This window comes from Talpa europaea, assembly GCF_964194135.1.
Source record: "Talpa europaea genome assembly, chromosome: 16".
Taxonomy (NCBI): domain Eukaryota; kingdom Metazoa; phylum Chordata; class Mammalia; order Eulipotyphla; family Talpidae; genus Talpa; species Talpa europaea.
In genome coordinates, this window is record NC_140084.1 from 27,333,564 (window position 1) to 27,351,188 (window position 17,625).

The window sequence follows — 17,625 nt, forward strand, 5'->3', positions numbered from 1 at the left end:
TTTCAACTCAAAAGTAGGGTACCAGGGCTTTTACCTTTTTTTTTTTTATTTTAAAGATTTATTTTTTAATTATACAATAGTTGGGGTACAGGCCAGAGGCACAGGAGGGTGAGAGGATTCACCAGAGACAGAGTGGGGAGCAGAACAGGCAGATGACCAAAACATACTGCTGAGGGGAGCAGCAGGCGTGACAGGAGAGGTCTGCCAGGACATGTAGGAATCTCCCTGGCTGGCTGGGAATCAAACCTGTGCTGCAGAGGCTCCGGTTGGCTTTACAGCTTCACAGTGCTGTGCTCAACCCGCTGCGCCACCGGGGAGGCCAGGACTTTTACCTTTTCAAAAAATATTTTATTTATTTATTTTGCATAGAAGAACTAGGACGTAGGCCAGAGGTGCGGGGAAGGGAGAGGATTCACCAGAGACAGAGGGGGGAGCAGAACAGGCAGATCTACTGAAATACACTGCTGAGGGGAGCAGTGGGCAAGACAGGAGAGGTCTGCTGCGCCATGTGGGAGTCAGCTCTCTGGCCAGGGTTCAAACTCAGACGGTAGTGGTGACAGCATTGAGACTTAACCCTAGGCCACCAGGGAGGCCCCGGAGTTCTTACTTTTTTATTTCATATATGTAGCTCTTCTTTCTTAAGTTGAAAAATTTGGTGTCTTGTGTCATTGATGGTATTGCTAACTTGTTTTGTTTTACTATGTAGAATATTTTCAAAGTATTAGTTTCCTTCTTTAGGGAACCATTTTTACTAATTTTTGGTTTATTCCTTTATTGTTAACATTTTTAATATAAGTACTTTATATGCTCATATATCACCCTTTATCACAAAACTTCGGTATATACTGTTATCTGTTTTGCTTTTCACTTAACATCTGAAATCACTTTAGTAGGATATAAAGGCATTCTTTATTACTTTTTGCAACTGTATTTTTTTATATGGATAAGCTTAGTTTATTCACATAACCTTCTTGTCTCAGTCTGCTTGGGCTACCATAACAGAATACTGTGGACTGGGTAACTTGAAAAACAAATTCTCCTTCAGTTTTATTGGTAGGAAGTCTGGGATCAGAATGCAGGTTGGGTTCTGGTGAGGACTCCCTCTTGACTTGCAGATAGCCACCTTCTCTTTGTATTCTCCTCACATGAAGACAGACAAAAAGCAAGGTCTCTGGTATCTCTCTCAATAAGAGCACTAACCCCACCATCACTGTTGTGATGTCATTTAACCCCTAATCATTTCCCAAACGCCCATTTCATCTTCATATGGCAGGGTTGGGGCTTCAACATGAATTTGGGGAGCAGAGAAACACAGACTTTCAACCCTTAATACTCCTGTATTCATCTAGTAGCACTGCCATAACAAATTACCACAGACTGGGGGACTTACACAACACATATATTTTCTCTCAATTCCAAAGACAGAAGTCCAAGATCAGTCTTGGCTTCTGGTGAAGCCTCTCTTCCCAGCTTATAGCTGTCCATCTTCTTGTGCAGCTGTGTCTGCACACATGACCTTTCCTTTATGCGTGTGTGCCTAGAGAGCTCTGTCTTGCCCCACTTCTGATATGGACACCAGTCCTATCAGGTTAGACCCCTACCCCTACCTCACTTAATCTTATTACTTTCTTGTAAACCCTGTCCAAATACAGACACAGTGGGGTTATACAGTTCAGTCCAAAATCTCTTTTCTTGATGGGCATTTGGGTTGTTTCTCATCTTTTACTGTTACAGATGGCATTGCGTGAATAACCTCATGCCCATCGTCTTGTCTTTTTATCAGTCTGTCTTTGGAATCTATTCCTAGGTTAAGTCCAAGATCAAAGGGTAAATGCACTTATAACTTTGTTAGGGGTACTACCAAATTTTCTCCATAGGGTTTATACCATCTTGCATTCCCAACTGCATTCTATGAGAGACCCCACCTCTTCCAGCCTTACTCACAGAGTACATGGTCAGACTTAGTGATTTTTTTCCAAGCTGATACATGGGGAATTGTATCTCAGCACAGTCATAATTTGTGCTTCTAGTGGAAACAAGGCTGAGCATCTTATGTGTTAGGACTATGTGCAGGTTGTCTTCTGTGCACAGTCTATTCCTTTCTTCTTTTAGTTAGCTTGGTTACAGTCACAAATGACTTCACTAGCACTGTAATTCTGTAGCAACAGGTTTCTTCTTTGACTCATTATCCAGCCCCTATTTGGAACATAGATGTTATGAGCAAAATTGCTGTGGAAACATGCATTGTCTCAAAGCCTCTGTTCAGATGTGCCATGTGGCATATCCAATCAGCTGCCATTGGTCAGAGCAAGTCAAATAGCCAAATGCATGGGGGCAGGGGCGGGTGAGGAGGCTAAGGCTAAGTTTACTCTCCTTGAACGTACTTAGGTCTCATGCAGGAGGGCGGGCAGGGTGATGTTAAAATCTGGGCCAGTTTTCTAGAGAAGAACTGTCTGTGTTGTCATTGCATTTACCAGTAACAATTTACCTATATTTGTGTAAACATTTAAATAATGCTCATCTAATACATGGTAAGCTCTTTGAAGATAGGACTATATTTTTTGCTTACTCTTCTATCGCCATTGCTTAGCACAGTCTTTGGCACATGCTAAACAAATCTAGGCATAGTCTTGAATGAATGAGTGATTGTAATTTTTCCTGACTTTTCAAATATCAACCTTAGGTTTTCATGGCTTAATATATGATAACAAAACTGAATCTATGAAGACAATTAACCTCCTGCAACGAATGAATATTTACCAAGAGGTTTTTCTCAGTATTTTATATAGAATTCTACCCATACAGGTATGTTGTATTCTGACATTGAATTGTTACTATCAGATCAAAGTCAAAATTCTGCCATTTTAAGTTGTAAGTTTCACATATATTAGTCTGATCTTCAGCTGACTTGGTATTAAAACAGTAATAGTCTAAAAATCTCCATATATAGCGAACTTTTTAAAATTTATCTTTTGTAAGCTATTTTAAATATATAAATGCTTCCTGGCGTGCATATATGTGCAGTCTAGAAGGTGATAATTATTTCTTTTTTAATTAAATTTTTTCTTACATCTTTGTAGTCCCCACAGTTCTCCCACCACTGTATCACATGTGAACCATCACCGTATTCCCTTGTGTTCCTCCCTCCCCTGTTTTGCCCCCCTTCCCCGCCCCTCCATTGCTGTATGCCTCAGCTCTATGGTCAGCTTGCTAGTTTTGATTTTTCCTGCCCTTTTGTTTGGATTCTCTATATTCCACATAAAAGTGAGACCATGCAATAGCTATCTTTTCCGTTCTGACTTCTTTTGGCTAGCAGAATCCTAAAAGGTGAAAAATAATTTCATTTGAAAACATGCTAACAATTTTCTTTATCATTGAAATTCTTTAAAAAATTGGAAAATTAGCAAATCACAGTGACCACTTCTCATGTGAATAAGGAAAACTGGGCAGTGAGGAGTTAGATTTGTCTAGAGTAAGAATGAACCCAGAGTCCTCAAGGACTTCCCTTCCTCTTCTGCTCTAGGCCATGAGAAGAAGGCTGCCAGCTTGCTTTTAAATGGAAAGGAATGAATATTAAATTTCCAGTCATATTTTTTAAATGGCAGTCAGAAGGATTAGGGCTTTGCTAACACATCTTTTTTATGGTTCCTTTTTACAGAAATACTTAGAGCCAGTTTATTTTTATATTTACACTTTGTTTGGTCTCCAAGCGATCTATGTCACAGCTCTGTACATAACCAGCTGGCTCCTCAGTGGCACGTGGCTGTCAGGACTGTTGGCAGCTTTCTGGTATGTCACAAATAGGTAAGTTGCAATCAGTGTGCTTGTTTCCATTTGTAAAATATAAGTAAAATGATGTTGCTTCATTTGCAGTTAAAAGAAAGTTGTTTTGCCACATTTGTTTGTATGGGAGTCATTTTCTCTTATTCATTTTCTCAGTCATTTTCTCTTGGTTCACCTGGTGGTGTTTGTCTTAGTAAGGTAGAAAGTCTTAATTCTGTATATTTCTAGCTGAGAAACAGAACACTGAATCACAAATCAAGAGAATCATCCATAATAATCCCAGTTCCATAGCCAGTTTCTGGGTAATCAATATTTCTCCAACCACATATCTCATCTCTTAAAGATGATTTAATAATACCTTTACTATCAACATTAATAGGGTTGTGTGCAGCTCATAATCAGCAAAGCATAGAGTACTGTGCAAATGCAAGCAAGTTCTCACACTGTTCAATACATGTTATTAATTTCTAAATACTGGAGACTTGTGAAATAACTTTGTTTTTTAATTGCAGCGGCATTGGTTTACAATGCTATCTGTGATTTGATTCAGAAGTGTAGGATCATGCCCTTCAGGTCCAGGCCACCATACCCGCCACCATTATTATTGAGGTGTTTTGGGTTTTTTTGGTGAAATAACTTTTTTTAAAAAAAAGATTTATTTATTTATGCACACAAGAACTGAGATGTAGGCCAGAGGTGCAGGGAGTGAGAGAATTCACCAGAGACAGGGTTGGACACAGAATAGGCAGACTGACTGAAATACACTGCTAAGAGGGAGCAGCGGGCAAGACAGGAGAGGTCTGCTGTGCCATGTGGGTTAGCTCCCTGGTTGGCTGGGGAATCAAACTTGTGCTGCAATGGCTGGCAATAGCTTGATAGTACTGTCTTTAACCCCTGTGCCACCTGGGAGGCTCCTGAAATGACATTTTTAAAAAATGTATTCAAGAGGGCCTTCCTGGTGGCGCAAGGGGTTAAACACAGCACTATGAAGCTATCTGCAGCCTCTGCAGTATGAGTTCAATCCCTGGCCAGCCAGGGAGCTACCCACATGGCACAGCAGACCTCTCCTGTCTCGTCCACTGCTCCCCACAGCAGTGTATTTCAGTAGATCTGCCTGTTCTGCTCCCCATTCTGTCTCTGGTGAATCCTCTCACCCCCTGCACCTCTGGCCTATACCCCAGTTCTTGTATACATAAATAAATAAATCTTTAAAAATATATATATATTCAAGATATATATTGAATTGTTGTCTGACCTATAGCAGCAATACCATTATTCAATAAGTGTCTTAAAACTTGAGCACAAGTTATAGTAATGATTTCATTTTGTAATCTTAAGAGAATTTTTGTTATAACCCTATTGATGCTTACAATGTGTCCAGCACTTTAAAAAACACTTTATATATATTCTTATAACAACCCTATAATATAGATACTATTAATATTATCTTAGAACTAAGGAAATTGAGGTTTAAAAGGTTAGTAACATGCACATTACTTAAAAGCTTAAGTTAATATATATGTCCATATCCCCCCCCCCCCCACACACACACACACAGAGCTAAGTCTTAGTCAGAATTCAAATAGAGAGGGCTGGGTTGCGAAGCTGCCAGCAGCCTCTGCAGCGCTGGTTCATTCCCGGCTGCCCCCCGGCCACCAGAGGAGGGTCCCACATGGTGCGCAGACCTCTCCTGCCGCCCACTGCTCCCCTCAGTAGTGTACTTCGGTCCTTCTTCCTGCTCTGCTCCCCGCTCTGACTCTGGTGAAGTCTCTCACCCTCCCGCGCTTCTGACTACTGTACCCAGTGCTTGTGTAAATAAATAAATAAATCTTAAAAAAAAAAAAAAAGAATTCAAATAGAGGATGTGAGATCACTATGTTATGCTGCCTTTTAACATTTTAATCTGATATTTTTGCTAAGAGTAAATGAAAGTCAAATTTATATTGTTCCTATTAAAGATAAATTAAGAAAACATCTATTGAATACCTACTATGTGCCTCGATGGTTTTTGCTGCTGGCTGTAGAAAGGTGAGAATGTAAGGATACTTGTCCCCTGGGGTTTACATTCTAGGGGAAGAAGCCTTTAAATATTATGGCCAATGACAGGCTTAAAACTCAAGCATAAGTCACTAAAGATATAAACTGAGAGAGAATGCAGAGGCTAGACAGTTGGCATTACTGAAGTTAGAGAGACATAAAAGTACAAAACAGACATAAAAGCATGAACAAGCATGGGTCTGGGAATAGCAGAGCATGGGCTTGAACTCCCCTTCTACCACTTAGCAGACGGAATGCCCCAGCACAGCTGGCTGACGTTTTCTCAGTGACAATTTTATGTTACAGGGGTGACAATGATTAAGGACAAGTTGTTACTAGAATCTAAATACACTTCATGTAATATATCTTTCATATTTAGGAAATCTTTGCAGAAATGTAGTAAAAGTTGTCACTTGGGCCATTTGTGTTTTCCTCTGTGCAGAATAGATACTACAAGAGTGGAGTTTACCATCCCACTGAGGGAGAATTGGGCGCTGCCGTTCTTTGCCATTCAGATAGCAGCAATTACATATTTTCTGAGACCAAAATTGCAGCCTCTTTCTGAGGTAAGTTTTCATTATACCTTATTTTTCAATTCTCCAATTTTATCTAAGAAGCTTCAGAAAATGTGATGTATATACTGTCCCAATACATGGGGGTAGTTCTTATTCCCTGACCAATTTTTTTTTTTTTAACTTGAGTTAAATTAAGTTTTCTCTTTCTGAGCTTTCTTCTACTTTGTGAAGAAAATGTTTTCATATTTGATGTTAAAAATGTACTCTACATAATGTGCCCTTAAATAGTTGCAGCAAACCCACACACAATTTCTGCAAAACTGTCAGAATTTTTAAGCCATTGCTCTTGAGATGCGATTTGGTGCATTATCGCCCCCGTGATAGTGTAGAATACACATACCGTATGTGAATATTTATATGCAAAGTGTCACTTTAGTACATTTAGAGCTTAAATAACAAATGCAAGGGTTTTCAGAGCAACAGTTTATGGTTTTCCTATTTGCTTTATAGAGATATTGGATGCTCTTGAGAAAACTTGTCTGCAAGGCTTTTTATTACTAGAGACATGTAAATTATACAAAGGTTTTCTTTTCACAGAGGCTGACACTTCTTGCCATTTTCATATCAACTTTTCTCTTTAGCCTGACATGGCAATTTAATCAATTTATGATGCTGATGCAAGCATTAGTGCTGTTCACTCTGGACTCCTTGGACATGCTGCCGGCAGTAAAGGCAAGCTTGGCTCTCTTTTCTCATTTGAGATGGTCATTGTGTAGTGTTTTATATCATAGGATTTGCTCAAAATCTGCACCTGCTTAATGATAAAGTTGAGGCTTCTACTTGGCTTTATGCTGTGGTCAGTTGAAACCGAGTAACTTCTGCACCTCATTTGACCATCTTAACTTTGATTCTGCCTATTTTTCATTAAAAGATGGGTTTATTTGGAGAATAGATATTTAGAGCAATTGTCCTTTATAAGGTTTACTTAAATTTTAAAACATAGTTCTTTTAAAATGTGTTAAACTATGTACTGCCTTCCCTCCCCAGCAACTCAACAGATACACAACACTTTTTCTGTGTAATTTATAAAATTTCCATAGTAACATTTTTTTTAAAGATTTATTTATTTATTTATATAAGCACTGGGTACAGTCAGAAGCGCAGGAGGGTGAGAGAATTCACCAGAGTCAGAGCGGGGAGCAGAACAGGAAGACTGACAAAATACACTGCTGAGGGGAGCAGCGAGCGGCAGGAGAGGTCTGCGCGCCATGTGGGACCCTCGTCCTGTGGCCAGGGATTGAACGGATGCTGCAGAGGCTGCAGGCAGCTTCACAACCCAGCGCTCAACCGCTGCGCCACCAGGAGAGGCCCTCCATAGAAACATTTAAACAACATGGAATGTGAATCCTTAGTGTATAGCTGAATGTCTTCTATGAAATAAGTCAGTCATAGGAAGCCTTTAGTTATCTCCCAAGTGTGCTGCTATCATTTAACTGCTTGTTTTTTTTCCATATGTTTTGATGTATTGTATACATTTTAAAAATTGCTCATAGATACTATCCTTAGTTAGCAATAACTTAAAGTGTTTTCCAAGTATAATAAAATACTGCCTCCAGATCTAAGGCAGCAATATAGCCTAATACATAAGAGTTGCACTCATTTGTTCCCTGTCAAAAGAGATGCAATAATATTGGAAAGTGACTGAATCTGAATCAGGAGACATTGCAGTCACTCGCATACATGCCTCACACATACTGGGCAGTAGGTCCCATCTCTATACTGGGCAGTCAGAGTAGAACAACACTGTAGAAAATGCCAACAGGTGTGAGCCATTGTTCCCTCAACAGGGAGTTCACCATCTAGGTTGGGAAGTAAAGACAGACAACTTGAGTAGATAACTAGAAATGATGTCAGTTTGTGGTAATGGTAAGTGCTATCAGTCTAGAAGAAAACTGTTCTTTTTAGTCTGACAAGATTTCTGAGAAGTAGGAATCTAGATTTGGGCCACAAATAAGTAGAATTTGGATGGAATATGATGGAACAGGGTAGGAAGGTAAATACAGTAAATAAAAGAGGTAGATATGGCAAAATTAAGAGTGAGTATGTGTGTGTGTATTTAGTGTTTCTGCAAGTGTGATTTAAGTGGTCACTCACACACTGCAGGTAGGCTATCAGATTCATGTACTATAGTTTCACAGTAGGTACCAAAGGCCTAAAAATGTGTTCGCTCTTTCACCAGTACTTCAACTTATGTATATTTATCCTAAGGAAATAATCAAAAATGTTCATATTAGTTGTACAATAAGAAAAAGTTGGAAACAATCTCAGACAGTAGCATTAGGGTATTGTTAAATAAACATGGACTATCCATAAAAGAGTATTACATAACCCTCATCTTCTCCTCTCCCTTTTCTAAAAAGTAAAACATGTAAGAAATTGAGAAAAGGTTCTGAAAAGCTGTATGTTAAAGTATTAATAGTCTGCTCTACATGATTGATGTTCAGTATATTCTTTCTGTTTTTTAGATGTTTTGAATTTTTCTGTAGCAAATATTTCTTGTAAAATTAGAACACAGAATAAAAATTACCATTTTGGCACACACACAAACTAAATAATACAGTTAATTTATCTTATAATCAATCCTAAGCTTTGTTCAACTTTAATGTTTAAAACTCTCTTGGTGTCAGAGGTAGTTATAAGTATCAGAATATAAGAAGGACCAGATCTAAGATGAAAGAATTCTGAGTCATGAAACAAAGTTGCTAGTGTTAGCTCTGAAAATAACTAGCTTTTTAAACTTGGGCAGATGATCTTTTCGACTATTAGTTTCTTCATAAATTGGAATCATTGCTGTCTTATAATATCAAATGGGAAGAGTTTAGAATTATTGGTGTCTTGCAACAGGAGCTTTGTTGCTGCCTTGTGGCAGGAATGCCATGAGGGACACAGCAGTCGTGGAGCAGGTTTGCAAGGCAACATTCTGCTACTTGAGCAGAAGTTCTTGTACCATTTATTGAAAGCATACAGGCTAGTTAAAGCTGATCATGCAACAATGGTATGAGGAATTAAGTCCGAAAGGTAGAATAGGAATGAGGGACAAAGTTTTATGAGGGACAGGGAAGGGGACATTGTGACCATACATCAAGAGCCATTTGCATCAGCAAAGTATTTGATGTTATCACAGAGTTATCCCGAGACCACCATGGAGATAGTCACGTAATCAGGTCAACAGCGGCCTAGGCATCCCCAGGCCTGCCTCACGATATGGACTGTGCTCCATAGGTAGTCAAGGAATTCTCTGCTGTGATTTGTAAATAGCAACTAGATCACAGTTGCCTATCAGTGGCCAGCTAGTAGCCAGCTCATAGGAACCCACATTGGTGTAGAGAAAGATAATACAAATTCTGATCCTAGTGTAACAAGAAGCACTGTCTTTTCAGTACCCGTGAGTTTCTTTTTGTGAGTGATGGAAAATCTCTTCCCCCAAATCTCAAGTTTTCACTCAGAAATGTGTACAGGGTTTTTGTTTTAGCAAAATTCCATAAGGCTCTTAGAGCATTAAAAAGACAGTCTTGGCAGAATTGAATACCAAAGTTCTGAGTCTCTGGCATTTCTTGTGGTCTTGTCAGTACAGCACAGTGGTTGACAACACAGACTCCAGAGCCAGATTGCTAGGTCTGCATGAGTTAATATATGTGACTCATTTAGAACATTGAGATTTTATGAATGTTAAATATTAACCATGTTTAATCATGAATGATGATGAAGAGCATGAGCATGATCCACTGAAGAAAATTCCAGTTACTCTACATAGAAAGACTGTATTGCTACTTGTTTCCTAACTGGACTGGACCAGGGACCTCTAATATACAGTTCTGTTCAGTTTCATATTTCTGGCTGCTCACCAGCAGTGTTCTTTTGAACATTAACAAAACCATGCAGTCTTGTAATACAAACTGTACTTTTTCCCTGGAAGTTTGCTTACTTGATCTTAAAAAAAACCTGCCAACATAAAAAAAAAATAAAGGCAAACTAAAAAGTTATTTTATTTGAAAAAAAAGTGTTTGTGAATGAGTTGTTATCCTTAAAGACGTCCTAAAAATTAATGAGAAAAACATTTACACCTCATCAGAAAAAGGAACAAAAGATAAAAGTACTAGAAGGAATAGCACCAAAAAGAGCAAAAATACTTAGATATAAATTTAACAAAAAGTACGAGCTGCAAAACATCATTGAATGTTTTAAAGATTTACATAAATTGAAAAGATACTCATGGTCATAGGTTAGAAGACTTTCTGTTGTTAGGTGGCAGTTTGATGTACAGATTCAACACTGTCCCTTTCAGATTCCAGTGGGTTTTTTACAGAAATTGACAAGATGAGCCTAAAGTTCATATGGAAACTCCAGAGACCCAGAAGAGCCAAAACAATGTTGACAAAGAACAAAATTGGAGGACTCACACTTACCAATTTCAAAACTTACTTCCAAACTACAGTAATGAAAATAGTGTAATACGGGCAATAGGATAGACATGGATTAGTAGATTAGAATTGAGAGACCAGAAAAATAGTCTGTTGATTTTTTAGTAAGTGTGCCAAAATAATTATATAGAGAAAGAATAATCTTTTCAACTAATGTTACTGGAATAACTGGACAACTACATGCAAAAGAATGAAGTTGGAACCCTTCTTTTCCCCATACACAATAAGTCAACATAGGCCTAATTAATGTAAGAGCTAACACTATAAAAAATGTTATTTTACTTATAAATTTTTTCATAAAATAAAATAATATGTTTAGAAGATAGGAATAATTTTTCGTAATCTTGAAGTTAACCACGTCTTCTTAGATACACCACCAATAGCACAAGTGACTAAAGAAAAAAATAGATGAGTTGGACTTCATCAAAATTTAAAACATTTGCACTTTAAGGTATACCAGAAAGTAAAAAGATAATCCACAAAATGGGAGAGAATATTGGCAAATCGCATAGCTTATCAGAGGTCTTCCAAATATATAAAGATCTCTTATATCTCTTTCAACAATAAAAAATGGGTAAAGAATTTAGACGTTTTTCCAAAGGTGATACATAAAAGTCCATAGTAAGCCATGAAAAGATGCTCAATAACATCAGTCAAAATGCAAATCAAAACCACAATGAGGGCCTCCCTGGTGGCGCAGCGGTTGAGCGCTGGGTTGTGAAGCCGCCCGCGGCCTCTGCGGCGCCGGTTCGATCCCCGGCTGCTCCCCGGCCACCGGAGGAGGGTCCCACATGGTGCGCAGACCTCTCCTGCCGCCCGCTGCTCCCCTCAGCAGTGTACTTCGGTCCTTCTGCCTGCTCTGCTCCCTGCTCTGACTCTGGTGAATTCTCTCACCTCCCGTGCTTCTGACTGTACCCAGTGCATGTATAAACAAAACAAACAAACAAATAAATAAATAAAACATGCCTCTATTAAAAAAAAAAAATTTAAAAAAATAAATTAAAAAAAAAAAAACCACAATGAGGGCCTCCCCTGTGGCGCAGTGGGTTGAACACCGTGCTGTGAAGCTGTCCGCAGCCTCTGCAGTGCCGGTTCGATCCCTGCCAGCCAGCGAGGGTCTCACATGGGGCAGCAGACCTCTCCTGTCGCACCCACTGCTCCCCTCAGCAGTGTATTTTGTCAGTCTGCCTGTTCTGTTCCCCGCTCTGTCTCTGGTGAATCCTCTCAACCTCCCGCGCCTCTGGCCTGTACCCCAGCTCTTGTATAAAAATAAATAAATCTTAAAAAAAAAAAAAACCACAATGAGATACCACTTACACCCACTTGGATCACTAAAATTGAGGAAAAGAAAAAGCAGATATAGGTATTAACAAATGCTGGCAAGGATGTAAGGAAATTGGAACTCCCGTGCCTTATGGGGGGTTTGTAAATGGTACATTCACTTTGGAAAACAGCATTTCTGCAAATGTTAATGTAGAGTTACCATATGTTTGAGCAGTTCCACTGCTGGATACACACCCAAAAGAAATGAAAACCTTTATCCATGTAAAAATATGTTCATAATTGCTCAGAGCAATATCATTCATAAGAGCCAAAAAGAGGAAACCAACCAAATGCCCATCATCTGATTAATGGATAAATAAAAGGTAGTGTATTGGTACAATGCAACATTCAACAACAAAAAGAATGAAGTACTGATACATGCTGTAACACCAGTAAGCATCAAAACATTGTCTTAAGTAAAAGAAGCCAGTCACAAAAACTACATTGTCTATGATTACATTTGAATGAAATGTCCAGAGTACCCATAGAGACAGAAAGTCCATTGGTGTTTGACAGCATGGAATGAAAAGTGAGGACTAAATGGTCGCTATCTTTTGGAATGATGAGAATATCTTAGATTGTGGTGATTTTTGTACAAGCCTGTTAATATACTAAAAGTCATGAATGTTGTACTTCAAGTGAGTGAATTTTATGACATTTGAATTCTATCTCAATAAAGCTGTTAAAAAAGGAAAAACCATTTTTTCTCTAACCAATGGTTCTGTTTTTATGAATCTGTCCTAAGGAAATGCATTCATTCCTCCAATATTTATTGAATGGTACTATTTCTAGTCGACATTGTTTTAGGTACTAGATATATAACAATGAACAAAATAAAGAATTAATGAGATATAATGATCTGAGGGGTTTTTTAAAAGAATATTCATTATATATTAATTTCAATAATAATAAAAGGCTGGAAACACTGAAGAGATCTAATGGCAGGCAAATTGTGGTATTTGGTAGAATGTTATATCACCATTTAAAATTAAGTGTTCACATGTTAACTGAAATAAAAGTCTCAATGATGGTTAGACAAATAATCTACTAGATAATGAAATTGAGAATTCAAACCCAAAAGAAGAGACTGGTAGGAAAGGTGTCCCTTGCAGCTGCTTCTTCCACCCTCCTCCACAGTAGTTTGGTTTGTAAAACGTTGAGATAGACAGTGTTTCTTAGAAAAAGGAGTTGCATTTGAGACTACACACATTTTTGCAGGCATTGTTTCTCTGGTATATGTTAATTTGTGTATAAGAAAGGCAGGAACTTAGGAGATAAAAGATTTTATCATGAGGAAATGCCTGTTTGCTTAGACTTCTGTAGATTACTTGCGGGAAAGGGGTTGGGAGCCCCTCGACTCCCCACCCTCTTTAACCCCACCTCCCTCAACCTCCCAGGCTCGGGACTTCTAGACACTCATTTCCACTGATCTGTGACAATGGACGGGGCTGACCACAGGGCACCTTCACAGCATTTCATTTTGATCTGCTGACTTCTGCTTCTGCAAGTCCTTTTCCTTTGTCCAAAACTGGCTGATTTTTTTCCACACACAGAATAGTCATTGATGTGATTATACGGTATATTGTGAAATAATAAAATATTTACCACTATGAAGTCAGTATTGTTTCTGTAGGTAATGATGTTGAATTTTGACTGTAGAACCCACCTTTCTTTCTATTACTATTTCTTGTTTATGTATTTCTGAATTCTTTATATCTCCTACAATAAAAATATATTATCTTTATAATCCTAAAATCTATCAGTATCCATTTTCCCAAGTTTCCATTAATACCAATACCTAACAATGTCAAAGAGAATAGTGTCACTCAATAAATATTGGAGGAATGAATGCATTTTCTTAGGACAGATTCATAAAATAGAACCACTGGTTTAGGCCTTGCTTTTGAAAGCTTGTTGTAGGTCTCCTTTGAGGGTAAGAAAACAAAATTAGATAAAAATATGATTTATTGCTGGATAAAAGTGGCATTTTTCATATATCACTATGAATATGTAATTGTCTAATTTGAAAGAGAGAAGTATTACCTCTTTATTAAAAGCTGTCTTTTTTTTTCCCTTTGTGGCATATTTTTTTTGTGTGTGTTCAAGTTGGTTGAGTTTTGTTTCATTCATTGTCAACCTGTCAACAATTTTTACTACATCAAAAGCTGTCTTTAGTGAGTGCTTATTATGTGCTAGGCATTTTAATACATCACATCTGGCTCTTCTATCAGTTCTTTACAGCAGCTCTCAGGAAGGTATAATCATCCCACTATTACAGATGAAACTCTTCCAGGACATGAATGTCACACTCCTGATTTATACCCAAACCAGCACTGTGGTTCAGGTGCTGAGACTGGAGCTCTTGCACTTGACCGCTACACTGTACTGCCTGCTATTGCCATGTGAGGTCAGAGAGAATGAGGAAGAGTTTTCAGTCAGCTGAGGGGATTAGGCACACATAAATAACATGAAGCAGTGAATAACTCAGTCTTAAAGTACATGGTATGGAAAATTAGGAAATAATGGAATATAATAAAATACTAATTGTTGACAGTGGGCAGTAACTAAAAAAGAGTTTAGCAGAAAATTGAAGACTATGAACTGTGCTTGCCCATTCATAGACAACATTCACACCATTGTTTGCTTTCTTTGCTTCGTGTTATTCCCATTCTTTTGCTCTTTAATTCATGTTATAAAATTTTAAAGGTGCTGTTGATTTAGTTTCCTTTCTTAGATTGTATTCCTTGAAGGAAGAGTATATTCTGCATATTTATAATTTGAGATGTATCCAACTGGTAACCAGCATGTTAGTACAGGGTCGTCTCTTGATAAAACCTGTTTAACCATCTAATCTTTGGTCATTGCAGGCGACATGGCTGTATGGTATACAGATAACTGGTTTACTCCTGGTCTGCATTCTTCAGTTTTTTAATTCCATGATTCTTGGATCATTGCTTATCAGTTTTAACTTTTCAGTATTAATTGCAAGAAAACTTCAGGTAGGTTTGGTTTTTTGTTGTGAATTTGCTTTTAAGGTAATTTTGTTGGGGTTTTTTGTTTTGTTTTTGTGTAAAAGGACTGGGGTGTAGGCCAGAGGTGTGTGGAAAGGTGGATGAGCGGATTCACCAGAGACAGAGTGGGGAGCAGAACAGGCAGATCAACTGAAATACACTGCTGAGGGGAACAGCAGGCAAGACAGGAGAGGTCTGCTGCGCCATGTGGGTCAGTTCCCTGGCAGGGGATCAAACTCGGGCTGTAGTGGTGATAGCGCTGAGACTTAACCCTAGGCCACCAGGGAAGCCCTTAAGGTAAATTTTTAAACTGTGACTGGTTGGATTTCATTTTCATATAGCATACAAAGAAAAATTTATGGCCAAATTCCCATTAAAACTCACTAGTGGCATTATTTGCTTTTTTTCCTTTTGAAATGTGTGGAATAGTATTTCTGCTTTCAAGCTTTCTGATATGCCCTTCCTTCTGGCATTTTTTATTTTTTAGAGAATTAGAATTTTATTTCTTTTCAGGGATTAGCCAAATATACTAACTTGAGTGCCACTGATTTAAAGTTGAAATAAAAGAAATGATGTTAACTTTTGTGCATGTATGAACTTGAATAAGAATGTGCTGCTTACAGGAATACGTTCATCACAGTCTCAAATTCGTGGACACCTTGTCTTTCTTTGATGTGATGACACCACCTTTTGCCCCACCCTTTCACATCAGACACATTTTCTCCACTTACGTTGCTCATTACGAAGGGGTTTATTTACTATTAGAAAATTGCAAATATTAAGACCATGTAGCATCATGAACAATTTCTGGGTTATATACTCCACATGTTATATGTTTCCACAGTTCCATGTTATATGATTCCATGTTTTAAATCTTAAGTAATCTCATCTTCAATGTTTATGAAGTTATATGAAAATTTAAGAATTAAAACTTTTATTTTCTAGAAAAATCTGAAAACTGGAAGCTTCTTTAATAGGCTTGGAAAACTTTTGTTGCACTTATTTGTGGTTTTATGTTTCACACTCTTTCTCAACAACATTGCTAAGGTAGGTTAATAAAATGAAGTTATTAATTTAGCAGTACTAAAGATTTACCACCTTTACTTCAAATAGGCTCAGTATTAATTTTGCTTCAGTAACAGGATATTTCCTTGATTTTAGTCCTTGATTTCTATTCACTCTTCTTTAATACGTTCCACCTTGAAATCCCCTTTTGATTTATCACGCTTTTTTAAAAAGTAAAAACCTTAAGCAGGTACCTCTCTAAATTTAGAAAATTCTACTTTTTAGAGATACTTTTCTGTACTGCAATACTTAAAAAAGAGATGACATGACTTTTCCTGGGGAGTTAATAAATAAACTGGTTTTACTAAATACCACCACTCTAGTTCCCTGTCATTATGTTCTTAAATCCCACACAGTACTTGTCAAAGCTTATTTGAGCAGAATAATGAACATTTTTGAAAGTAGTCTTAGCTGAAAGGTATACAGTTCATCCGTCTGCCCACTCCACATAGTAAGTGATCTGGTCTTGGACTGAGCCAGTAGAGAGCTGTAGGTCTGGACTGCTGTTTTTTTCACTCCCCAAAGAGTAACAACTATTTAATTGTACTTGATGTTTTGCCAGCAATCTACAAGAAGAATTAGGGAACATTATCCACGAGATTCCTTGTTGTTTTTACTACACCTAAGGGGAAAATTTCTTTTAAGTCTCAGTTCTAGCATACTAGGATCTTTGAGCAACTGGTTTGTTTTAATTTTGTGACCCTATGACTAACATAAATGCTTTTTTCTCTGTGTTTACATTTGTTCTAGAATGCATAAACCCAGATTTGTGGCTCTTCCCTCATAAACATATTTTAGGTACTAACCACAGTTTGGGGCTCTTGTTTTCTATCTTCATTTTTCTTCTGACACACTTTCTTCACCCATTTATGTTATATGGATTTTTGTAAGCCATAAATTAAAAAATAAAATATGAATTAAAATTATAATCATTAATGATAAGCACTGGCATTTGTCTGTTCACCCCTTAAGGGTTATACTGTGTCTTGAATTGTCTTTGTGGAATGAGTCTTATATCAGTTGTATCTGCAGACAAAAGACACCAAAGACAAGCAGGCCTTGTAGAAGATATACCTATTGGGGGTTCCAAGTGATTGTATTATTTTCTGATCTAAAAAATTATACTCACCAGGCTACAGACATTTCCCTTTTCTGAAACCAAAGAAGCTTATCTTTTATCTATTTTACAAATTAAACTTAAACATAAGATTTTGTTTGAAAAAATGACTCTGCTTAAAAAAAAAAAGAGTGGAGGGAGTGTGGAAGTCCTTTCTTTTGAATTCCTAGTTCTAAGAACTATTGGAAACATTTACTAATTAAAATTGCATATAGACACACAGTCCATTGAAAGTGAACACTGAATAAATGTATTGAATAGGAAGTTAGCTGGAAACCATGCCTAAGACATTA

The 17,625-nt window shown here is 37.7% G+C and overlaps 1 protein-coding gene across 1 annotated transcript in view; it reads left to right on the plus strand.

Annotated features, from left to right (window-relative positions):
- Positions 1-17,625, plus strand: part of DPY19L3 (dpy-19 like C-mannosyltransferase 3) — a gene marked incomplete at both ends in the record, with an annotated part of 63,173 nt that overhangs the window by 23,249 nt on the left and 22,299 nt on the right. Inside the window, 6 exons of the mRNA XM_084257800.1 lie at positions 2,684-2,805; positions 3,659-3,804; positions 6,263-6,386; positions 6,933-7,067; positions 15,007-15,138; positions 16,096-16,197. Of these exons, the coding sequence (XP_084113926.1) occupies positions 2,684-2,805; positions 3,659-3,804; positions 6,263-6,386; positions 6,933-7,067; positions 15,007-15,138; positions 16,096-16,197 (761 nt within the window). The remainder of the gene's footprint in view (positions 1-2,683; positions 2,806-3,658; positions 3,805-6,262; positions 6,387-6,932; positions 7,068-15,006; positions 15,139-16,095; positions 16,198-17,625) is intronic.